The sequence below is a fragment of the Ovis canadensis genome, chromosome 1, assembly GCF_042477335.2.
Source record: "Ovis canadensis isolate MfBH-ARS-UI-01 breed Bighorn chromosome 1, ARS-UI_OviCan_v2, whole genome shotgun sequence".
NCBI classification, from domain to species: Eukaryota; Metazoa; Chordata; class Mammalia; order Artiodactyla; family Bovidae; genus Ovis; species Ovis canadensis.
The window spans coordinates 262,518,780-262,544,298 of record NC_091245.1 but is presented as its reverse complement, the minus strand read 5'-3'; the positions used below and the strand labels follow the sequence as shown (position 1 = coordinate 262,544,298).

At 37.5% G+C, this 25,519-nt stretch overlaps 1 protein-coding gene across 2 annotated transcripts in view; it reads left to right on the top strand.

Annotated features, from left to right (window-relative positions):
- BRWD1 (bromodomain and WD repeat domain containing 1) overlaps positions 1-25,519 on the top strand; it is a 123,636-nt gene that overhangs the window by 12,559 nt on the left and 85,558 nt on the right. For both annotated transcript variants that reach the window (XM_069565506.1, XM_069565516.1), the window contains exons 5-9: positions 7,048-7,198; positions 9,245-9,343; positions 9,814-9,974; positions 11,028-11,249; positions 18,194-18,294. In XM_069565506.1, coding sequence (XP_069421607.1) covers positions 7,048-7,198; positions 9,245-9,343; positions 9,814-9,974; positions 11,028-11,249; positions 18,194-18,294 — 734 coding nt within the window. The remainder of the gene's footprint in view (positions 1-7,047; positions 7,199-9,244; positions 9,344-9,813; positions 9,975-11,027; positions 11,250-18,193; positions 18,295-25,519) is intronic.

The following is a 25,519-nucleotide window of genomic DNA, read 5'->3' as shown; positions in this document are numbered from 1 at the left end:
CTTCTGTTTTATTGGTTTGGCCAAAAATTTCCTTTGGTTTTCAAGTAAAAATAAGGCACAGTTTTCATTTTCACTGAGAACTTTATTGAGCATTGTCACCATTTTGTTCCACTACCTTCTATCTTTTTTCAGGCAACTTCATAATTCCATCTTCCTCAAATTTTTTTTTTTTAATCTTTTTGAGCAGAGAACTATTCCAGGGGCTTTTTATAGTCTTCCAGGCAATTGAATTTTTTTTCATTAAGAAAATTTTGAAAAGACCATCCAAAGGTGCAGTGTCTGAATATAGCAGATGAATCGGAGCTTCCCAGCCAAGCTATAACAGTTTTTGTCTGGTCATCAAAGAAGCATGGGTCTTGTGTTATCGTGATGGAAGATTATGCATTTTTTTGTTGTCTAATTCCAGTTGTTTTTCATTGAATACTGCTTTCAGTTGGTCTAATCAGAACTAATCATTAGATTTTCTGGAAGGAGCTCATAATAGAGGACTCCCTTCCAGTCTCACCATGTACACAGCATCACCTTCTTTGGGTGAAGACCAGCCTTTGATGTGGTTGGTGGTGGTTCATTTTGCTTGCCCTGTAATCTCTTCCATTTCACGTGATTGCAAAATATCCACTTTTCATCGCTTCTCACAATTTGCTTTAAAAAAAACAACTGTTTTTTTTATGTTTAAGTAGGGATTCACATGCAGAAATGCAGTCAAGAAGGTTTTCTTTGCTTAGCTTATGTGGCACCCCAATATCAAAGCAATGAGCATGACCAACTGGGTGCAAATGATTTTCAACACTTGATTTGGATATTTTAAATTTTTATTTAATTTTGGTTGTACTGGGTCTTCATTGCTGCTCGAGGACTTTCTCTAGTTGTGGTGAATGGAGACTGTTCTTCACTGTGGTATGCGGGCTTTTTGTTTCTGCAGCTTTTCTTGTTGCAGAACACAGGATCTAGGTGCTTGGGCTTCAGTAGTTGTGGCACCCAGGCTCAATAGTTGAGGCTCTAGAGCACAAGCTCAGAAGTTGTGGCTCATGGGCTCACTTCCTGGACCAGAGATCAAAGCCATATTCCCTGCATTGGCAGGCAGATTCTTATCCACTGTGCTATGGGGGAAGTCTTGATTTGGATATTTTGAGGATGTTGGCTGACTCCCTCATGGTATAATTATTCTCAATATCTCACTTTGATCGCTATCAACTTCAGCTGGTCTGCCTGACCATGGAGCATCATCCAGTGAGAAACCTCCAGCACAAAACTTCACAAACCACTTTTGACAACGTTTGGGATCAGTCACAGCACCTTCTCCATACACCGCACAAGTTTTTTGTGTTGGGTTTTTACTTTTCTTGAAATAATAAAGCATAATATGCTGAAAATGTTGCTTTTTTTCCCCTCTTCAATTTTAAAATGGCTACACAAAAATTCACCAATTTCAATGTTTTTCTTTTTTTAATGCATGCTGATATGACAACTGTCACAAGACAATCTTAATTACTTCGAATGAAGTTAAGACAACTAAGTGCTACTAGAGCCATCGTAACTGGGAAAACGAGTGAACTTTTTGGACAACCCAGTGCTACATCTTGTTAAACATTTTTTAAAAATGAAGGTTTTTTGGGGGGGAATATTTATCTCTTCATTAAGTTCCATATAGGATTCAGACTTTTAAGACCATGTTTTGGTCATACTCAGTTTAGAAAATTCTGTTATTTTGATTTGATATAGCAGAAATCTCAAGATGGGGCTTCCCAGATGATGCTGGCACTAGTGTTAAAGAACATACCTGCTAATGCAGGAGGCTTAAGGGACGCTAGTTCAATCCCTGGGTTGGGAAGATCTGGAGGAGGGCATGGCTACTCTCTCCAGTATTCTTGCCTGGAGAATCCCATGGACAGACGAGCTTGGCAGGCTACAGTTCATGGGGTTGCACAGAGTCAGACAAGACTGATGCACACAAATCTCAAGATGCTTCAGAAGTCAGCTGATTCATGGATAAAGTCCCTGAGAATTTTGCTTTCTGTATTTACTCTTGTCAGATGATCTGGTGATAGGTCTAGAAACAGCAAGAGAACTCTCTTATCAAGAAAATCAGAAAGCTTATGGGAATTCCCTGGCAGTCCAGTGGTTAGGACTTTCACTGTCAGGGACAGGGTTCGATCCCAAACAAGCAGACAGTATCAGAAATGTTAGATTTTTTTTTTTTCTCCTGAATAGTTTGTAATTTGGAAAAGCTGAAATGGTCTAGAAAGAGAGGTCATTGTGTTGCTAAGGGAGGATGAAAATGGTATTAATAGAATTGCATATAGAAATGCTAGCTAAGGCTGTATTTCTGTTTAACATAGCAGTCAGCATTAATAGCATTTTCTAGGCAAGCCTGGCTTGATTGAGATGGTTGGCGGGTTACTTTGTTACAGATAACTCAGGTTGGTAAACATGCTGTTAGGATTGGTGAGATTGCATGTGGCATAATAGACTTACCGAATACATTTGCTGAGAAGCAGTGGCTTAAGTAACAATAAAGATCTACAGTGGTTTCTTACATGTCTATAAATAGGATTGATGCAGGGGTCTCCTGGCGTCACTAGAGTCAGTCTTTGCCTTTCTTCTTTGGCAGCCTTGCCATTTTGGTCTTTTTACCTTGGACTCTTAGTTTTCACGTTGCTGGATGGTTTTTTGCAGTTTTTGCCATCATACCCTAGAAATGCTCGGAGGGAAGAATTCTTTCTTCCTGTGACTATTTTATTAGGGAGGACAATTTTTCCAGGAATGTTCCCTTGCCTCAGGAGATTTCTTCTGTTTCACTGGCCAGAATTAGATCATATGGTCTCTTGGTTATGAAAGAATCTGGAAAAGTGAGGTAATGTTGAAGTGGGGAGGTGATGGCTGTTGGGTAAGCAAGTGGTCACTGCTCTGAGAAGCTAGAGCTAGTTAACTTTCTGTAATTAAAATGCATTAAAGTGCTTTTACATGAAGATCTCATGCCAGCACTAGAACATTTCTCTGTGTAGGTCCTTTTGTCTATATTGTTAAGCTCTTTTTTCCTCTTATTTCTTTGGGAATATTTTGCCATTTATACTAAATTTGCACTTTTAAAATAAAGAATGTCTGTCATCAGAAGCTGAGGAGAATTTCTTAAGTAAGAAAGACACCAAATTTTGTATTTTGTGTAAAAGGCAGTGCTTTCTGTCACTTCTTGTGTTTCATTGTTGTACTGGAATTTTCATTGTTACAGGAGTTATGGTAGTTTACACATTTTCCGTTGCAGAATTTCTGGATGTAGCTTAAGATACTTTGAGGGAAAGGTAAAGGTCAGACAGGTACATCTTTAAGATATTAAATATTTATTTTAGATCCTGGTTAGATTACAGCATCCCAAACTTTATAGAACAAGCTATTTTCCCCCATAATTTTCCAATTAGGTTATCTAGACTCTACTCCCACTTTCTGTAACTGCTAGTCAGGGCTTGAAAGGGGCTCATGATCACTATGACCAGAACTTGGTGATAGTGACACAGTGATTCTAGGGTTGTGGCTGATAAACTTCCTGAAACTGAATATGGCTGCAGTGAACAAGAGTGTCGAAGGATTGGCTGTTTGGCCATTGGAGGGACTTAGCTTCCGGCCTGACTCCAACTGGTATACTGATTGAAGCTCTTGTTAGAAACTTACTAACGCTCCTATCTAGGACTTGAAAATATTAAAGGAAAATTACCTATTTATTACTTATTATATTAATTTTTGTCAATATATTTTTTAAAGTTCAGAACTGGTGTTTTTTGTTTATTGTTTTTTGTCTATATTGGTACTAGGACCATATTATTTTTCAGATACATCTTATTTTGTACAAGAATAGGATGTCCCCCCACCCCAGATCTCTGATTTTTTAAATTATTATTACTTAGATTTGGTTACATTAGAATCCTCAGAAAAAACGCAGAGAATCTGTAATTCTCTTCCTAGCTGCCATATGGAGTCCATATTTCTATAAGGACTTTATCTGGATCCACTTGCCTGTATTGAAGCTTCCTGTTATTTTAATGATCAGGTTTGTTGCTGCTTCAATACAGGCAGTCTTTTACTGCATGTTTGTAAAGCTCTTTTTCCATATCATTTGAGAGAAAATAAGATACTACCACTGGGAAACAATCTGTTTAAAATTTTCTATCCATTCCTTTTCTCTGGAGAATTTTTTTTTATCCATAGCTTTTATAGCTGATCTTCCAAAACAAATCTCCATTCAACTCAGATAGAGTTGGTTGTGTATATAGTTAAGAGTTCTCTGTGCACCTAATGGGCTACCGTGGTGGCTCAGAAGGTAAAGAATCTGCTTGCATTGCAGAAGACTGGGTTTGATTCTTGGGTCAGGAAGATTCCCTGGAGAAGGAAATGGCAACCCACTCCAGTATTCTTGCCTGGAAAATCCCATGGAGCCTGGTGGTCTGCAGACCATGGGGTCACAAGTAGCTGGACAGGACTGAGAGACTAACACACACATCCATCCAAATAGTGGAAAACTCGAACTATTAGAGAAGTGTGATTTTCCACGTTATGGAAGTCATGTTGCCATTTCCCACAGTCATTTTATCTTATATATTTAATCCAAAGGAAATTTAATCCTTATGTTGTTCAGGTCACTCAGTACAATTGCTTTAATAGGGGTTTTGTTTTCAGGTTTTCTTTACTGACAAGGTCTTAGATCTTTGATTTTCTTGATCCTGTTGGAATTACCTTCTAGTTCCTCCTGTCTTCCTCTCCACTCTTATGATGAGCTAATTATGTGCAACAGTTCTTGAACTTTTATATACTGACACTTCGCAGCAGAGTGCCAAGTGATACCAAATACTTTTTTGAGGTCTTTCTGAGCTCTGATAATATCTTTTGAGTTTTGCCTTGGAATATCTATTATGGTGGGAAACGTTGGGTCAGGTTGGAAAATTAAAGATGTCACCAGGGTTTATGAACAAAAACTTTATATTGAATCCAAGTTTATTTTACGTTTGAATTCATGATTCAGAGCCAAAATAGATTTATTAATAGAACTTGGTTTCAAATTTTTTTGGAATGGTGTTTCTCAAGGAATTTGGAAATAATGTGGAGCATTGTTGGTATCAGAATGGCACGGGGAATATTTTTGGTATTAATGGAAGGGAGCAGAGATACTGTGTGTTTTGAATGTTGGGACAGTCCTGACGGTGATGTTTTGTCAGAACTTCCTCAATGCGATTGAGGAGCCCTTGGGATGAAGCGTTAAAATTTATGCCAAATCATATCAGGTAACATTAGTTTTTTGTTTTTTGTTTTTTTAGATATAATTGACAGAGTAAACTGCATATAAAATGTTTGAGTGATAGATTTAGATGTGTTACACCATGAACCCATCACCACAGTGAAGATAGTGAACATCCCTCTTAAACTCAAAGGTTTCCTCTTCATAATTCCTCCTGCTTCTCTCCCAGCCCCCAGTAACCTGTGACCTGCTTTCTGTAACTATAAGTTAATTTGCATTTCTGGAGTTTTATATAAATGGAATCATATAGCATGTGCTCTTTTTCTGGCTTCTTTCCACAGTTATTTTGAGATTCACCCATTAATTTGTGTTACTAAATTTCCTTATTGCTGAGTAGTATTCCATTGTACAGACACAGTAATGTGTCTAGTCATTCACCTGTTAATGGACATTTGAATAATGTTCACTTCGGGGCTCTTGAGAAGAAACCTGTTCAAGAACATTCATATGCAAACCTATGTGAACATATGCTTCCTTTTTTCTTGTATAAACACCTATGAGTATTATAGCTGGATAAAATAGTTATGTATGTGTTACTATTAGACACTACCTCAGTGTTTTCCAAAGTGATTGTACTGTTTTCCCGTTGTACCAGCAGTTTCTCTACATTCTTGTGATCTTGGTCTGGTCAGTTTTAGCTTTTTTAGTAGATGTGTAGTGATATCTCATTATGGTTTTAATTTGTATTTCATCTGTTACCAGTGATGTTGAGCATCTTTTCATGTATTTGTTTGCCATCTGTATGTCTTCTTTGTTGAGGTACCTAGTCAAATCATTCTTAAAAATTAGGTTTTTAAAAATTTATTGTCTTGATAGTTCTTTATGTATTCTGGATATGAGTCCCTTATCAGATACATACATTGCCAGTATTTTCTTTCAGCTTATGGTTGTCTTTTCATCCTCTTAACAATACCTACTGAAGTTGTTTTGGTGAAGTATACTTTATTGATCTGTTCTTTTGTGGATTTTGTTTTTGGTATCATTTTCGAAATCTTTGCCTAATGTCAGGTCATAAAGATTTTCCTTTAAAGTTTTCTTTTATAGATTTTAAAGTTTTAGATGATACATTTAGATCTATGATGTATCTTGAGATAATGTTTGTTTATGGTGTCATGTACATATTAAAGTTAATTACCTGGTGGTTCAGATGGTAAAGAATCTGCCTCCAATGCGAAGACCGAGGCTTGATCCCTGGTTTGGGAAGATCCCCTGGAGAAGGGAATGGCTACCCACAGTATTCTTGCTTGGAGAATTCCATGAACAGTGGAGCCTGGTGGGTTACAGACGCGGGTTGGAAAGAGTTGGACGTGACTGAGCAACTAACACTTTCACTTTCATTATTATTATAATTATTTTGACAAATGGATATTCCCTTGTTTTGACACCATTTTGAAAAGATTTATCTTTTCTTTTTTGCACCTTTGCTAAAAATCAGTTCTTACCGGTCCCGAAATCAGGTGGTTAGTTCTGAACTTTGCTCTTTTTCAGAGCCGCTTTGGCTTTTCTAAGCTGTTCGCTGTACATTTTAGAATAAAATTTTCAATTTCTAACAACAACGAAAAAAGCCTACTGGGGTTTTGGTTGGGATGGCTTTGAATCTGTAGACTAATTTACTTCTTACTTTGTTTTTTAATTTCTCTCAGCAGCATTTTGTAGTTTTCTTTGTATGTGTTTCTCACATGTTTCGTCAAACTTGTCCCTAAGTATTTGTTTTTTGAAACTCTTGTAAAAAATGTTGTTTTCAAAACTTGCTCTCCAATCAGGTCTTGTCCAATAAGCATGTGGCTCCTGACCATCTGTTGCAAATCTGCCAACGCATCGGTCCCATGCTGGATAAAGAGATCCCACCCAGCATTTCAAGAGTCACTTCTTTACTTGGGGCAGGAAGGCAGTCTTTGCTACGTACAGCAAAAGGTACCTTAATTTGAAGAAGTGTTCTGCTTTGTATTACTAGCTTAATAATTACTATAATTGTGAAGTAATGTAAGCATTGTGGAAGAAAGGTGATATGTAACTAAAAACCATGCTGTGGACTATAAAATTCTCTGCATTTAGCCTAGGCATTGATTTCTATTACGTCAGTGTTTAATGGGTCCTTCTGCATTTAAAAAATGATAAAGGTATAGATGTTAAGCTCAAAAGCTTGAATTTATTATGAGATGTGTTTGAGGTTTTATCAATGTGAGTTCTTAATTTTCCATTTTGTAGCTCACTTATAACTTCATTGAATGTAATTGTATGTGTCTAATAAACTCTTTAAATGCTAGAAGTATTTCATTTGATATTTAGATTCTGCAAGCCCTTTGTTATAAGGGGAAGTGATTTTCTAAATTTGGTAGCATTTTGAAAATGAGCACCAAAAATGTACAATTGCATGGTTCTTTTTCCACCAGTTTAATTTTTTGCAAAATTGTGTGGTAGCAAAATGTTTGGAATTGCTGTTTTTCTGTTAGCTTGGTATAAATCACTTAGACTGAGTATATGTATGTGATACGATCTATGTATACAACGTGGCTTAACCGCTAATGGGCAAGAATGTTGGCTCTTCTGATCCTGAGTATCCGTCACGTTCATCCCTCATGATTATTTTTAAGATCTGTTGCTGTTGTGATGCTGCCTCTTAGATGCTCCGCCAGTATAAAGTTTGACTGAGAAAGAACAACCCTTCCTCTTGGTTCCATGCCAGACTGGTTTGTCAGCTTTAGTTGTTTTTCAGTGCTCTATGTAGTCATGCCACACTGTGGCTCGAATCAGGAAACTGTTCATATTCCTCCTTTTTCTGTGTTCTACTCACCTTGTAATTATTCTATTTTAGGTTGTTATATAGTAGTTGCTTGGGTAGCCTGTTTTCTTCTGTTTTCTTTACTTGTGTCAAGCTCAATGTTGTTTTGTGATGAGCACTGCTTTAGAAATGGCAGACTGTAGAAGAAGCTCTTCAGCAAGCTGTCCTAGGGTAGGGACTGTATTTCTCTGTTTGTTTGTACTAGTGACATGAGAGATGCCTTGTAACTGATATTGATAGTGGTAATGAATTTATTCCTGTAAAACATGATATGCCTGTTAGTTTGGGGCACCCGAGGCTCAGTGGAGGTTTATATAATGCCTTTCTTCCCTTCCTCCTTCAGTTCTGCAGAAGCTAATTTCTAGCACAACATACTCTGTGCTCTGCTGCTATCTCCTCTAGAGGGGGTTAGACAGTTTTCTTAGTGTATTTGCTAAGAGGGATAGGACTTCAGAATTAAGTGTTCAGACTCCCAGGTCCTACATGTGCTCTTGTGTAATGGATTGTCTGTGATCCTAAAACAAGAGGAAAGCCATTTGTCAATACTAAGGAGATTAAAGTCATGGTAATATTGGCCAGCATTAATTTTAAACTCAGTAACATTTAAATAATTAAGTCAAGGATTTTCATATAAATGAAAAAAAATTTCCTTACAAAAATGTCCATTATGGGAAAATTGGATCAGTTACGAGTAAGACCTTTATCACTAATGATTGTATGGTGTAATTCTGTGATGAAAAATAAAAATCCATTTGGCATTGAGTAAGACTTGGAGTCAAAAGATCTGGTTTTATGGTCCATCTTGACAAGTCATTTGCAGTGGATCTCTTTAAAGGTCCTGGAACCTTTGAGCCTCAGTTACCTCACTTATAAATTGGCGATAATACCTACCTCACAGGGTTGTTGTGAGGATTCAATGAGATAATGTATGTAGAAAGCACTTTGTAAATTGTAAAGTGCTACACAAATGTTAGTTGTTGTTGTTGTATCTGAGATGTCTTAAATTTTTTTTTTTCCTTCAGAAATAGTCTAATAAACCTCTAGGGCTTTTCTGTTAAAGTATATTAGTTGGTAAACCTTTTAATAAACAGTTTATTACAATATACGTAAGTATTCTATAAAATCTTTCTTGGGGTTAACTTTCAAGATTTTATGTGTATCTAAAATTCATTTTAAAGACTGCAGGCACACAGTTTGGAAGGGCTCTGCCTTTGCTGCTCTTCATAGAGGAAGACCTCCTGAAATGCCGGTGAATTATGGTTCCCCACCAAATCTTGGTAAGTGAGGTTGACTTTTCAGTTGATAATTTTTTAATTTCTTGACCAACTTTGTAACTGTTGTATTAAAACTTTAAAGGAGGTGCTGGTAATGTTTCAGATAATTGCTTTCCCAAAATTATTACTAAAAGTAATAAAAGGTAATGAAAAACAATCTTATTTAATAAATCTGTGCTAGTGCTTATAGTCGGAGAAGGCAATGGCACCCCACTCCAGTACTCTTGCCTGGAAAATCCATGGACGGAGGAGCCTGGTAGGCTGCAGTCCATGGGGTCACACAGAGTCGGACACGACTGAAGCGACATAGCAGCAGCAGCAGTGCTTATAGTAGAACAGAATAGGGAAGAAACTTCATCGTTAGGATTTCTCAAGTGTTAATTTTTGTGGCCCTCTAGAAATTGTTTTGGAGTTTTTCTTAGCTTCTTACCTACTGGCTTCTCCTTAACCGTTTTCATGTTTTTATTTCCTAGTGGAGATCCATCGAGGAAAACAACTCACAGGGTGTTCCACTTTTAGCACAGCGTTCCCAGGAGCTATGTATCAACACATAAAAATGCACAGGAGGATTCTCGGACATCTGTCTGCTGTTTACTGTGTAGCATTTGATAGGACAGGACATAGAATCTTTACAGTGAGTTACCATTTTAAAGTCAATTTGGTATCATTTGGAGCGCTTTAGTGTGCCTCACGATTATCTAGGAAAGCTTAATTAAATACATCGTTTCCTTTTCTCAGAAATTTTGACTTGGTCTGGTGTGGGGTCTGTGCATTTTTGCATTTTTATTTGCATTTTTATTAAGTATCCCCTGTAATTCTGAAGCAGATAATCAACCTTGTATGGTGTTTGTAGATCACCTACAGCTCATTCTAGACCTACTGAATTAGGTTTTAGTGTGTATTAACAAAAACAATCCAAAAAATCCCCCTACATTAATCAGAAAGACCCTCTCCCCTCAAAATCTAGATGTCTACAGGTGATTCATATTCTCATTGATTACTCGTGATCTGGGGAAATTGATTAACACTGAAAGATTATTTTATAATTATTGTAAAACTGCATGTAAATTTTTGGAATTTAACTTACAATTTCAGTGTTTTAAGGGAAAGTTAGGATGGATAAGAAGTTTAGATTTCATTTTTCTGTTGTTGAGATTCACAGTTGATATTCAGATATTTTCTGGATGGATGGATACTGGATGGTACTATAAATTTGAGACTATTGCTTAGTTATTTAAAATGAGGGCTTTAGTCCCATTATTTTTTGTTTTTGGAATTGCCATTTACTCCACTTGTGAAACAGAACTGTCTTAACTAATACTTACCAAGTTATTTAACTTAATGTGAACTAAACAAACATTTAACTTTGTTAACTGAAATGGGTGAGCCTTGGACTTTTAGTTGGACTTACTACATGGCAGAGAATTTGGAGATAATAGTATTTATAATAGGTCTAAGCCATAGAAATGAAAACTGCAAGAATGTATCTTTTTTATTATTTGATTTGAAGAAAAACATTGTAAGTTTTCTTGGCCATCAGATTCATAATTTACAGAGTATTCTACAGTTGGAAAGAGAGGAGGAGATGAGACATTTAATTTGTGTGACAAGTGAATGGTATTTTTTTTTTAATGAAATGTAAGACTTGCCGTATTAACATTTTATCTTGGGGTAAATTTTTTCTTAGGGTTCAGATGATTGTTTGGTGAAGATTTGGTCAACTCACAATGGCCGCCTATTGTCCACATTAAGAGGTCATTCTGCAGAAATTTCAGATATGGCAGTAAACTATGAGAATACAATGATTGCTGCAGGGAGCTGTGATAAAATAATTAGAGTGTGGTGCCTGAGAACCTGTGCTCCAGTTGCTGTGCTCCAAGGACACACGGGGTCAATTACATCTTTACAGGTAAAACCCCCTTTAGTGTGCACATTTGTGTACTGTCTCCTTTGCAATTAATGGTCATTATCTTTGGAGATGAGAAATAGTGAGATGTTTAGTAATTACATGATCTATTTTAAATTTAGTAATCAGGAAAATATAATCAGTCATAGTTCCATGAATCTTGGAAGGGTGATGTAATAGATACCTAATGCTGTTAAGAGCTTTACTGGGATGACTTACTGTTTCCTTTAGGTTTACAGTTGAACTGAGTGAGTGGCAATTATACACTCATGGTGACAGGTTAATAATTTTTCTCCCTTAAAATTTGTGGATTTTGATAAGTTGATTAAATTGGCTGAAATATATGTTTTTCTTTATTGTGGACATTAATTTTTTGGACCATATAGATGGTAGACAAAATAGTATGATGAGCCTTTATGTGTCCATCATTTCTGGCCAGTTCTTCTTCATCTGTTTCACCTTGTACCTAAAGCAAATGCTAGATTTCATATAATTTCATCTGTAAATGCTTCAGTATGTCTACTGTGTTTTATTAAAAACACAACCAAAAACATTATCATCACACTTGTTGACATTCAAATTTCAAATAGTTTCATAAATGGACTTCCCTGGTGGCTCAGCTGGTAAAGAATCTGCCTGCAATGTGGGAGCCCTGGGTTCAATCCCTGGGTTGGGAAGATCCCTGGAAAAGGGAAAGGCTACCCACTCCGGTATTCTGGCCTGGAGAATTCCATGGACTGTATAGTCTGTGGGGTCGCAAAGAGTCAATCACGACTCTTTCATAAATAGCATTATTTTATTTAGCTTGAATTAGGAACCAAAGTCAGTACCTTACAATTGGTTGCTATACATTAAAAGAATTTTACCACAAGTTTCATCATCTTGTCCAATTTTTTGGGCAGTTTCTTTGTTGAGGAAATTGGGTTTATAGAGTTCCCACAGTTTGGGTACCATTTGCTTCCTTGTAGAATAGATTAACATATTTCTTTGTGTTTCTTTTAAGTTGGTTGTTGGATCCAGAGTAGTAGTTTTATTTAATGCATATGAGAGTCACTTGGAGGCTTTGTTTAAAACACAGATTGCTAGGCCCGACTGCTTAAGATTTTGATTGATTCTGAATGTTGGAGGTAGGTGAGGATCATTGATTGAAAATAAAAGAGGCTTGGTTACCTTAATGCATATGCTCTTCCAGGTGGTCTCTCTGTAGTTGCCTTAGATCTGTTAGTTCCGAGAATGGTAATATTCAGTCACTTTTTAGAAATTGCGTTTTGTTAGTAGGTAATGATTTATAAGGCCTTTTGGGCATGTTGTTATCTCTGATTTGAGTTTGATTAAACAAGGAGAGTGGTTTCATTTTCATATGTGAATTTACCCAGGCTATATGTTGAGTGGCCTATGTGTAGATTTGGTGTGAAGTCTGTGATAAAAGTGACTTTTCTCAACTCCTGTGGTCAATATTCTTAAAGAACAGAGACTGCAAACTTGTTTTTTAAGGATGACAACTAAAATTGGGATTGAGTTTTACTATGAATATTGGAGGAAAATCTTCGGTTTGCCTATTTATCTTCTGACAATGAGTATATTGTTCTCTAGAGGACTTTATAGGTTAAAAATTAATTCATATCCTAGCTGTGTTCCACAGGTTTTAAAATTTTAAAGTTTGTTATGAACTTGTATACAATATCACAGCAACATTTATAGTAAGTAGTTTGTGAGTGTATCTGTTTTAAAATCGTTATGGAATTGTTCAGTGTGAGAGTGAAGCTCTGGTCTTCAATGAAAGCCTCCTTGTTTTGATAATAGGGGCCCACCTGTATTTATCACCTACCAAAGATACAGAAAATTTACTTGTGTGGTAGTAAGTTTTTATACATCAGAAGGCTTATCTGTGCTTGCTAGTGGTTACTCTGAAGTTCAAACACAAACAAGTGCATGATACATTAATCTTTTTCATGTTCTTTGCCCTGTTGTTACTGGCATGTATAAACCATCCTAATTGTAGTAACAGCTTTCTTTTTTTATTAAAAAAAAGATAAGTAATATTGTTTGCCAAAAAAACTAGACAGTAGTTAATAGCAAATAATATTTAAAACTTCCATAATCTTACCATTTAGAATAATCCCTGTCAGTATTTTAGTACATAACCTTTCTCATGGGTAGCAGTATGCAGTATCACTTAAAATTTACGTTCTCAGTAGCGTTAGTATTAGACTAACTGGGTTAGAGTTAGAACCTTTTGTCTAAGAGTATCAAGTAACAATTGGAGGAGGAAATGGCAACCCACTCCAGTGTTCTTGCCTGGAGAATTCCAGGGGCGGAGGAGCCTGGTGGGCTGCCATCTATGGGGTCTCACAGAGTCGGACACAACTGATGCGACTTAGCAGCAGCAGCAGCAGCATCAAGTAACATTCTTGATGAATGAGAGACATAATGCTTAGCTGGAAACTATTAACAGGAAAGTTGGATGAAGGTGAGAAAGTATCCAGAGTACTAAACAGTTCAGTAGCTCAGTCGTGTCCGACTCCTTGCGACCTCATGGGCTGCAGCATGCCAGGCCTCCCTGTCCATCACCAACTCCTGGAGTTTGCTCAAAGTCGTGTTTGTCAAATCAGTGATGCCATCCAGCCATCTCATCCCCTGTCGTCCCCTTTTCCTCCTGCCTTCAATCTACCAGCATTAGAGTCTTTTCTAAGGAGTCAGTACTTCGCCTCAGGTGGCCAAAGTACTGGAGTTTCAGCTTCAGCATCAGTCCTTCCAGTGAATATTTGGGACTGATTTCCTTTAGGATTGACTGGTTTGATCTCCTTGCAGTCCAGGGGACTCTGAAGAGTCTTCTTCAACACCACATTTCAAAAGCATCAATTCTTTGGTGCTCAACTTTCTTTGTGGTCCGACTCCCACATCCATACATGACTATGGGAAAAACCATAGCTTTGACTAGATAGACCTTTGTTGGCAAAGTTAATGTCTCTGCTTTTTAATATACTGTCTAGGTTGGTCATAGCTTTTCTTCCAAGGAGTAAGTGTCTTTTAATTTCATGGCTACAGTTACCATCTGCAGTGATTTTGGAGCCCAAGAAAATAAAGTCTATCACTGTTTCCATTTCCATTCCATTCCACAAAGTGCTAACATAGTGAGAAATTATGTAGCCAAGATATGGAAAGCCCAGAGTGAGGAACCTTGAATTTGAAGGCATTTAGCAGTTTCATAGGTAACTGAGAATCTTAGCAGAAATTTTGACAGACTTGTAGGATTGGGGAGGATATATCTTGGCAATATCCATGCATAGTAAATTCAGCTATTGATGAAATTTCATCAGAGAACTAGAATTAGTAAAAAGAAACTTGAGGACTGAAGTGTACAACTGAATTTAGTAGTTCAGTAGATTGTTTTAACAGCAGACTGGATTCTACTAAGGAAGTCAAAGAGAGAATTGATGAGTTGGCAGTGAGGCCAGAGAAAATAAACAAATGGAAGCACAGAGTGAAGAGTTTAGAATGTACCGAAAGAGGTTAATAAAGAGGAAATGCTGAAAAGATTCCACATGTGTATACATATATATGTACCATACACGTAACTGGAATTCCTGAAGGAGAGAATGAAGCAAAAGCTGTGTTTGTAGTGATAATAGCTGAGAAGTTTGCAAAATACACTAAAGAAATAAAGCCACAGATTGAAGAAATGCTAAGTTTCCTGAACAGAGTAAATATACAGAAAACTACAACTATTGAACATCACATTTAGTTTTAAAACCAAAGACAAAGAGAAATCTTAAAGAATCAGAGGGGAAAATAACAAAAGGAGCAAGATTGATGGCCAGCTTCTCAGTAGAAGCAGTGAAGGTTCATAGACAAAGGAGTGCTTTTCTGAGAGTGCTGATAGGAAATGACTGTAGGTCAAGAATTCTGAACCTACCGAAAATCCACTGAAGTGTAATAAACACGTTTTCAGACAGACTCAGAGTTTCTTAGTGATGGGGCAGCACTAAGGGGAATTTGAAATAGTATTCTTCAGTCAGAAGGAATGTGATCCCAGGCTTGGAGTAATAAGAGGAAATGAAGAATTAAAAGAAAATGTGTATGGGTAAATGGAAATAAACATTGACCACCTGCAACAAATATCATTTCTAGGGTTTTAGATTATGTATCAGTTCAGTTCAGTTGCTCAGTCGTGTCTGACTCTTTGCGACCCCATGAATTGCAGCACGCCAAGCCTCCCTGTCCATCACCATCTCCTGGAGTTCACTCAGACTCACGTCTATCGAGTCCGTGATGCCATCTAGCCATCTCATCCTCGGTCGTCCCCTTCTCCTCCTGCCCCCAATCCCTCCCAGCATCAGAGTCTTTTCCAATGAGTCAGCTCTTCGCGTGAGGTGGCCAAAGTACTAGAGCTATAGCTTTAGCATCATTCCTTCCAAAGAAATCCCAAGGCTGATCTCCTTCAGAATGGACGGGTTGGATCTCCTTGCAGTCCAAGGGACTCTCAAGAGACTTCTCCAACACCAGAGTTCAAAAGCATCAATTCTTCGGCGCTCAGCCTTCTTCACAGTACAACTCTCACATCCATACATGACCACTGGAAAAACCATAGCCTTGACTAGATGGACCTTAGTCAGCAAAGTAATGTCTGCTTTTGAATATACTATCTAAGTTGGTCATAACTTTTCTTCCAAGGAGTAAGCGTCTTTTAATTTCATGGCTGCAGTCACCATCTGCAGTGATTCCGGAGCCCCCAAAAATAAAGTCTGACACTGTTTCCACTGTTTCTCCATCTATTTCCCATGAAGTGATGGGACCAGATGCCATGATCTTTGTTTTCTGAATGTTGAGCTTTAAGCCAACTTTTTCGCTCTCCTCTTTCACTTTCATCAAGAGGCTTTTTAGCTCCTCTTCACTTTCTGTCATAAGGGTGGTGTCATCTGCATATCTGAGGTTATTGATATTTCTCCTGGCAATCTTGATTCCAGCTTGTGTTTCTTCCAGTCCAGCATTTCTCATGATGTACTCTGCATAGAAGTTAAATAAGCAGGGTGACAATATACAGCCTTGACATACTCCTTTTCCTATTTGGAACCAGTCTGTTGTCCCATGTCCAGTTCTAACTGTTGCTTCCTGACCTACATACAGATTTCTCAAGAGGCAGGTTAGGTGGTCTGGTATTCCCATCTCTTTCAGAATTTTCCACAGTTTCTTGTGATCTACACAGTCAAATGCTTTGGCATAGTCAATAAAGCAGAAATAGATGTTTTTCTGGAACTCTTCTGCTTTTTCCATGATCCAGCGGATGTTGGCAATTTGATCTCTGGTTCCTCTGCCTTTTCTAAAACCAGCTTGAACATCAGGGAGTTCATGGTTCACGTATTGCTGAAGCCTGACTTGGAGAATTTTGAGCATTACTTTATTAGCGTGTGAGATGAGTGCAATTGTGCGGTAGTTTGAGCATCGTTTGGCATGGCCTTTCTTTGGAATTGGAATGAAAACTGACCTTTTCCAGTCCTGTGGCCACTGCTGAGTTTTCCAAATTTGCTGACATATTGAGTGCAGCACTTTCACAGCATCATCTTTCAGGATTCGAAACAGCTCAGCTGGAATTCCATCACCTGTATTAACTTTGTTCGTAGTGATGCTTTCTAAGGCCCGCTTGACCTCACATTCCAAGATGTCTGGCTCTAGATTAGTGATCACATCATCATGATTATCTGGGTCATGAAGATCTTTTTTGTATAGTTCTTCTGTGTATTCTTGCCATCTCTTCTTAATATCTTCTGCTCCTGTTAGGTCCATACCATTTCTGTCCTTTATTGAGCCCATCTTTGCATGAAATGTTCCCTTGGTATCTCTAATTTTCTTGAAGAGATCTCTAGTCTTTCCCATTCTGTTGTTTTCCTCTATTTCTTTGCATTGATCGCTGAAGAAGGCTTTCTTATCTCTCCTTGCTATTCTTTGGAACTCTGCATTCAGATGCTTATATCTTTCCTTTTCTCCTTTGCTTTTCTCTTCTCTTCTTTTCACAGCTATTTGTAAGGCCTCCCCAGACAGCCATTTTGCCTTTTTATATATATATAGAGAGAGAATTAAACTGACAGTAATAAGAGCTTATATATTCAGAGATAACTTCAGTATTATTATAGATCTTTCTGTTACTATCACATACCACATTCCCTCTTACTTTGGTAATTTTGCTCATCTTACTCCTTTGCTGAGTGTGTTTTTCTTGTTTTCCTTATAATTCCCTCTGTATCTTTTAAGCTACCTTGGATGTTTCTGGACCAAATAAATGGATCTTCCTTTCTCTAGCTTGTTTGTGTAGCACAGTCGGTACTTTATTAAACACAAGTGTTAACCCTATTCTGAAGTTACAAGATAATTCTTTTGTTATAATACTTGTTTTGTTATTTAAATATTTAAAATGTCAATCACTTGGAATTTATCCTGCTTTATAGTTTAAAGAATGGATCCATTTTCCCCTTAATTGTTGCATAGTTGTCACGTTACCGTGTATGCATTTATGGTCCATTGTTTTCCCATCTGACTGAGATGGCTCCTTTGTTGTATGTCTTGTGTATTAGGGTCCAGTTTGGACTTCACAGTTTTCCATTGGTCTTTCTGTCATAATGTACGTACTGTGCCCCATAGTTTTAATTATTGAGGCCTTGTGGTAGATCTCACATCAACAGGACTAGATCTTTACTTTCTCTTAATGAAAGTTTTTCTGACCGTTCTTATTAGTTTCCAAAATAAACTTTTATTGAGATCACATTACGTTTATAAATTAGAGATAGACGTTCTTTTTTGTTTTTTTTTTTGGTTATGAGTTCTCACTGTAGTATCACCTGTATTTTGGATTTCTTGTGTGTTGCTCAAAGTGTCAATTGAAATTAACTTTGAAAAACTTAAACTGTAATGTTAGTGGAAACTGATTTGTAAATGTTTTTATTCCTTTTTAGTTTAGCCCCATGGCCAAAGGCTCTCAAAGATACATGGTCTCCACTGGTGCTGATGGGACTGTTTGTTTTTGGCAGTGGGATTTAGAATCCCTGAAATTCAGGTAAATGACTGTAATTGTGTAGTAAGTTTTTTCTTTTTTCATGATGTTACTGTTTAGTCTAAAAATGAAATCTGATTATAAAGAGAAATTATGTGTTGTGATTGCCTTTTTACTTTTGAACTTAATTTTTGATACATACAGTGCATGTACCATATTGACTGTTGTTTACGCTGTGCCATTTAGATATTTGGGTATGTTAAAGGGACGGAGCTGTTCTCTTAGTGGTCACATGGTTTTGAAAAAGTGATAGTATGTGAAACATTTTGAAAAATGTTAGAAATATATATGATTATATGCATAGGCAGAAATTTAGGCAGGAATTATTTAAGAATCAGACCTGGATTATTATAGCCCTACACTGCCCAACATGGTATCCACTAGCCACACATTTCTATCGAGCACTTTGGTTGTGGCTGGTGCAATTGAGGAATCGAATTATTAAATTTTTAACAGATATGATTCAGTACTTAGAGAACTTTTAAGCGTATTTTAAACAACTTGAGTATGTGAATTAATTTTTCAATTAGAAGTTTCATGAACTCTCAGTATAGATCAAGTATTTTTCATGAAAACTTCAAATTGAGATGTATTATAAGTGCTATGGAAGAGTTAAAGGATATACTATGAAAGCAAAGTTCTCATTAAAATTTTATTAACATTGTTGTGGTATTTTGGCTATATTAAGTGGATTAAAACTAATTTTATTTTTTTACTTATTTTGTGGCTACTAAAAATTTAATGTTAGATATGCAGCTTGCATTCTCTTTCTGTTGGAGCATGCTGTCTGGTGGTTTTACAGCCTGTTCTGTAGCCTCGATAATGGGTTCTCTTACACTCTGAGCTTTAGTCACCTCAGTTACAGAACAGTGGTTAGTGGGCCTGCTATTTCTGTGTACTAGGATCCGTGTAAGTTTGGGGGTTAGACAGTCCTCTCACATCCACCCACCTATAACAGCGTTTGTGGAAATACGTGGTATACGAAGAGGTACTATAGAAGTAAGATGGCAACACTTATGTATGCTAGATTAAAGCCATTATGTTTTTAAAAAATTTATTCTTAATTGAAGAATAATTGCTTTATAACATTGTTTTAATGTTATAAATAATGTTATAATGTTATAACATTGTTTTAATGTTATAAATGATGTATGCTGCCATACATCAGCATGAATCAGCCAGCTATAGATATATAAATGTCCCCTTCCTTTTGAACCTCCCTTCTACCTCCCATCCCTTCTCACCCCTCTAGGTTTTACAGAGCCCTGGTTTGAGTTCCCTGAGTCATGCAGCAAATTCCCATTGACTATCTGTTTTACTTATGGTAGTGTGTATGTTCCCATGCTACTCTCTGCATTCATCCCACCCTCTTCTTCTTACCCCTCCCCAGCCTGTGTCAATAAGTCTGTTCTCTGTGTCTGTGTCTCCATTGCTGCCCTGCATATAGGTTCATCAGCACCATCTTTTTAGATTCCATACTGCATGCATTAATATGCGATATTTTTCTCTTTCTGACTTACTTCACTCATATGTATAATAGGATCTAGGTTCATCTGCCTTGTTAGAACTCATTCAAATGCGTTTCTTTTTATGGCTGAGTAATATTCCATTGTATGTATATGCCACAGCTGCTTTATCCATTTATCTGTTGATGGACAGTCTGTGTTGTAACTTCCATCACCTAGCTATTGTAAATAGTGCTGCAGGGAACATTGGGGTACATGTGTCTTTTTCAATTTTGGTTTCCTCAGGGTATATGCCTAGTCGTGGAATTGCTGGGTAATATGGTAGTTTTATTCCTAGTTTTCTTTTTTTGAAGGAATCTCCGTATTGTCTTCCCCAGTGGCTGTATCAGTTGACATTCCCACCAACAGTGTTAGAGGGTTCCCTTTGCTCCACATCCTCTCCAGCATTTATTGTTTATGGATTTTTTGATGATGGCCATTCTGACTGGTGTGAGGTGATATCTCATTGTAGTTTTGGTTTGGATTTCTCTAATAATTTAGAGTGGTGTTGAGCATCTTTTCATGTGTTTATTAGCCATCTGTATGTCTTCTTTGGAGAAACGTTTGTTTAGGTCTCTTTCCTACTTTTTGACCAGATTGTTTATCTGATACTGAGTTGGATGAGCTGCTTATGTATTTTGGAAATTAATCCTTTGTCAGTTGTTTCATTTGCTATTATTTTCTCCCATTTTGAGGGTTGTCTTTTTCACCTTGTTAATAGTTTTCTTTGCTGTGCAGAAACTTTTAAGTTTAATTAGGTCCCACTTATTGTTTTTATTTCCATTACTGTAGGAGGTGAGTCATAGAGGATCTTGCTGTGGTTTATGTCATATTGTGTTCTGCTTGTGTTTTTCTCTAAGAGTTTTATAGTTTCTGATGTTACTTTTAGGTCTTTAATCCATTTTGAGTTTATCTTTGTATACGGTGTTAGGAAGTGTTTTCATTTTTCAATTCTTCATTCTCTGTTTCTCTCAGCACCACTTATTGAAGAGACTATCTTTGCCCCACTGAATATTCTTGCTTCCTTTGTCAAAAGGTGCCGATAGGTGCATGGGTTGATATCTGGGCTTCCTATCTTGTTCCATTGGCCTATATTTCTGGTTTTTATCATGCTGTCCAGATGACTGTAGCTTTGTAGTATAGTCTGAAGTCAGGAAAGTTGATATCTCCAGCTGCATTGTTCTTTCTCAAGATTGCTTTGGTTATTTGGGTCTTTTGTGTTTATATACGAATTGTGAAATTTTTTGTCCTAATTCTGTGACAGATGCCTTTGATAATGTGATAGGGATTGCGTTGAATCTTTACATTGCATTTGATAGTACAGTCATTTTCACAATACCGAGTCTTTCAGCCTAGGAGCATGGACTATCTCTCCATGTGCTAATGTCATCTTTGATTTCTTTTATCAGTCTCATAGTTTTCTGTATACAGGTCTTTTGACTCCTTAGGTAAGTTTATTCCTAGGTATTTTATTCTTTTTGTTGCAGTGGTAAATGGGATTGAGTCCTTAATTTCTCTTTCTTGTTTTTCATTGTTAGCATATAGGAATGCAAGTGATTTCTAGGTATTGATTTTGTATCCTGCAACATTACTAAATTCACTCATTAGCTGTAGTAATTTCATGATAGCATCTTTAGGATTTTATATGTATAGTATGATGTCATCTTCAAACAGTGTGAGTTTTGCTTCTTCTTTTCCAATCTGGATTTCTTTTATTTCTTTTTCTTTTGTGATTGCCATAGCTAAGACCTCCAAATCTGTGTTGAATAATTATGGTGAAAGTGGGCACACTTGTCTTATTCCTGATCTCAGAGGGAATGCTTTCAGTTTTTCACCATTGAGAATAATGTTTGCTGTGGGTTTGTTGTATATAGCCTTTATTATGTTGAGGTAGTTTCCTTCTATGCCCATAAATGGGCAAAACAAGCTTTTGAATTTTGTCAGGAGCTTTTCCTGCATCTGTTGAGATTATCATATGGTTTTTATCTTTCAGTTTTTTAATATGGTGTATCACATTGATTGATTTGGGTTTATTGAAGAATCTTTGCATTTCTGGGATAAACCCGACTTGATCATGGTGTGTGATCTTTTTAATGTGTTGTTGAATTCTGTTTGCTTGAATTAATGTTGAGGATTTTTGTGTCGGTGTTCAGTGATATTGGCTTGTAATTTTCTTTTTTTGTGATGTCTTTGTCTGGTTTTGGTATCATGATGATGGTGAACTCGTATAATGAGTCTGGGAGTGTTCCTTCCTTTGTAATTTTTTGAAAGAGTTTCAGAAGGATCGGCATTAGCTCTACTCCAGTCAGCTGTGAAGCTGTCTGGTTCTGGGCTTTTGTTTTTGGGGAGATTTTTGAATCACAGTTTCGATTTCAGCATAAAGCCAGTATGTTCAGTTCAGTTCATTCACTCAGTCGTGTCACTCTTGGTGACCCCGTGGACTGTAGCATGCCAGGCTTCCCTGTTCGTCACCAACTCCCAGAGCTTGCTCAGACTCATGTCCATTGAGACAGTGATGACATCCAACTGTCTCATCCTCCGTCATCCCCTTCTCTTCCTGCCTTCAGTCTTTCCCAGCGTCAGGGTCTTTGCCAATGAGTCAGTTCTTCGCATCAGATGGCCAAAGTATTGGAGTTTCAGCTTCAGCATCAGTCCTTCCAATGAATATTCAGGACTGATTTCCTTTAGGATTAACTGGTTTGATCTCCTTGCATTCCAAGGGACTCTCAAGAGTCTTCTCCAACACCACAGTTCAAAAGCATCAATTCTTTGGCGCTCAGCTTTCTTTGTGGTCCACTCACACATCCATACATGACTATGGAAAAAAATCATAGCTTTGACTAGGTGGGCCTTTGTTGGGAAAGTAATGTCTCTGCTTTTTATTATGCTGTCTAGGTTGGTCATAGCTTTTCTTCCAAGGAGCAAGTGTCTTTTAGTTTCATGGCTGCAGTCACCATCTGCAGTGATTCTGGAGCCCAAGAAAATAAAGTCTGTCACTGTTTTCCATTGTTTCCCCATCTGTTTGCCATGAAGTGATGGGACTGGATGCCATGATCTTCGTTTTCTGAATGTTGAGCTTTAAGCCAACTTTTTCACTCTCCTGTTTCACTTACATCAAGAGGCTCTTTAGTTCTTCTTCACTTTCTCCCATAAGGGTGATGTCCTCTGCATATCTGAGATTATTGACCTTTCTCCCGGCAATATTGATTGCAGCTTGTGCTTCATCCAGCCTGGCACTTTGTGTGATGTCGTCTCCTTGGAAGTTAAATAAGCAGGGTGACAATAAACGGCCTTGATGTACTCCTTTCCCAGAGCGGAACCAGTTGGTTGTTTCATGCCCAGTTCTAACTATTGTTTCTTGACCTACATACAGATTTCTCAGGATGCAGGAAAGGTGGTCCAGTATTCCCGTCTCTTTAAGAATTTTCCAGAGTTCATTATGATCCACAGATCAAAGGCTTTGGCATAGTCAATAAAGCAGAAATAGATGTTTTTCTGGAACTCTGGCTTTTTCGGTGATCCAGTGGATGCTTGCAATTTGATTGCTGGTTCCTCTGCCTTTTCTAAATCCAGTTTGAACATCAGGAAGTTCTTGGTTCATTTACTGTTGAAGCCTCATTTGGAGAGTTTTGAGCATTACTTTGCTAGTGTGTGAGTGCAATTGTGCAGTAGTTTGAGCATTCTTTGGCATTGCCCTTCTTTGAGATTGGAATGAAAATTGACCTTTTCCAGTCCTGTGGCCACTGCTGAGTTTTCCAACTTTGCTGACATATTGAGTATAGCATTTTCACAGAATCTTCTTTTAGAACTTAAAATAGCTCAGCTGGAATTCCATCACCTCCACTAGCTTTGTTCATAGTGATGCTTCCTAAGGCCCACTTGACTTTAGACTCTAGGATATCTGGCTCTAGGTGAGTGATCACACCATTGTGGTTATTGGGATCATTAAGATCTTTTTCATATAGTTCTTCTGTGTATACATGTCACTCCTTAATATCTTCTGCTTTTGTTAGGTCCATACCATTTCTGTCCTGTATTGTGTCCATCTTTGCATGAAATGTTCCCTTGATAGCTCTAATTTTCTTGAAGAGATCTCTAGTCTTTCCCATTCTATTGTTTTCCTCTATTTCTTTGCAGTGATCACTAAGGAAGGCTTATCTCTCCTTGCTGTTCTTTGGAACTTTGCATTCAAATGGGTATATCTTTCCTTTTCTCCTTTGCCTTTAGCTTCTCTTCTTTTCTCAGCTATTTATAAGGCCTCCTCAGACAACCATTTTGCCTTTTTTGCATTTCTTTTTCTTGGAGGTGGTCTTGATCCCTGCCTCCTGTACAATGACACAAACCTCCGTCCATAGTTCGTGGTGCTCTGTCTGTCAGATCTAATCCCTTGAATCTGTTTGTCACTTATGACACTGTGTAATTGAAAGGGATTTGATTTAGGTCAGACCTGAATGGTCTAGTGGTTTTCTGTTTTTCAATTTCAGTCTGAATTTTGCAATAAGGAGTTCATGATCTGAGCCACTGTCAGCTCCCGGTCTTGTTTTTGCTAACTGGATAGAGTTTCTCCATCTTTGCATTTGATCTTAGCCAAAAGGCTGAGAATCGATAGAGATTCTCCATCTTTGGCTGCAAAGAATATAATCAGTCTGATTTTGGTATTAACCACCTGGTGATGTCCATATGTAGAGTCATCTTCTGTGTTGTTGGAAGAGGGTGTTTGCTTTTTCCCTGGTTCATTTGGTTCCTAGACCAAATTTGCCTGTTACTGCAGGTATCTCTTGACTTCCTACTTTTGCATTCCAGTCCCCTATTATGAAAAGAACTTCTTCTTTTGGTGTTAGTTTTAGAAGATCTTGTAGGTCATTGTAGAGTCGTTCAACTTCAGTTGAAGTTAAAGCTGCGTTCAGCTTCAGCTTCTTCAACATTAGTGATTGGGGCATAGACTTGGATTACTGTGATATTGAATGGTTTGCCTGGGAAACAAATCATTCTGTCATTTTTGAGATTGCAACCAAGTACTGCATTTCAGACATTTCAGTTGTGCCTGTGAGGGCTACTCTACTTCTTCTAAGGGATTCTTGCCCACAGTAGTAGATAAAATGGTCATCTGAATTAAATTTGCTCATTCCAGTCCATTTTAGTTCACTGATTCCTAAAATGTTGATGTTGCCACCAACATCAACTCTTGCCATCTCCTGTTTGACCACTTCTAATTTACCTTGATTCATGGACCTAACATTCCAGGTTCCTATGCAATATTGTTCTTTATAGCATCAGACTTAAGTCCATCACCAGTCACATCCACAACTGCGTGTTGTTTTTGCTTTGACTCTATGTCTTCATTCTTTTTGTAGTTATTTCTCCACTCTTCTCCAGCAGCATATTGGGCATCTACCGACCTGGGGCATTCATTTTTCAGTGTCACATCTTTTTGCCTTTTCATACTGTTCTTGGCATTCTCAAGGCAAGAATACTGAAGTGGTTTGCCATTGCCTTCTCCAGTGGACCACATTTTGTTAGAACTGTCCACCATGACCTGTCTGTCTTGGGTGACCCTACATGGCATGGCTAATAGTTTCATTGAATTAGACAAGGCTGTGGTCCATGTGATAGTTGGGTTGATTTTCTGTGATTGTGGTTTTCATTCTGTCTGCCCTCTGATGAAATAAGGATAAGAGGCTTATGGAAACTTCCAGTAGGTTAAACTGTGTTAACATGTATTT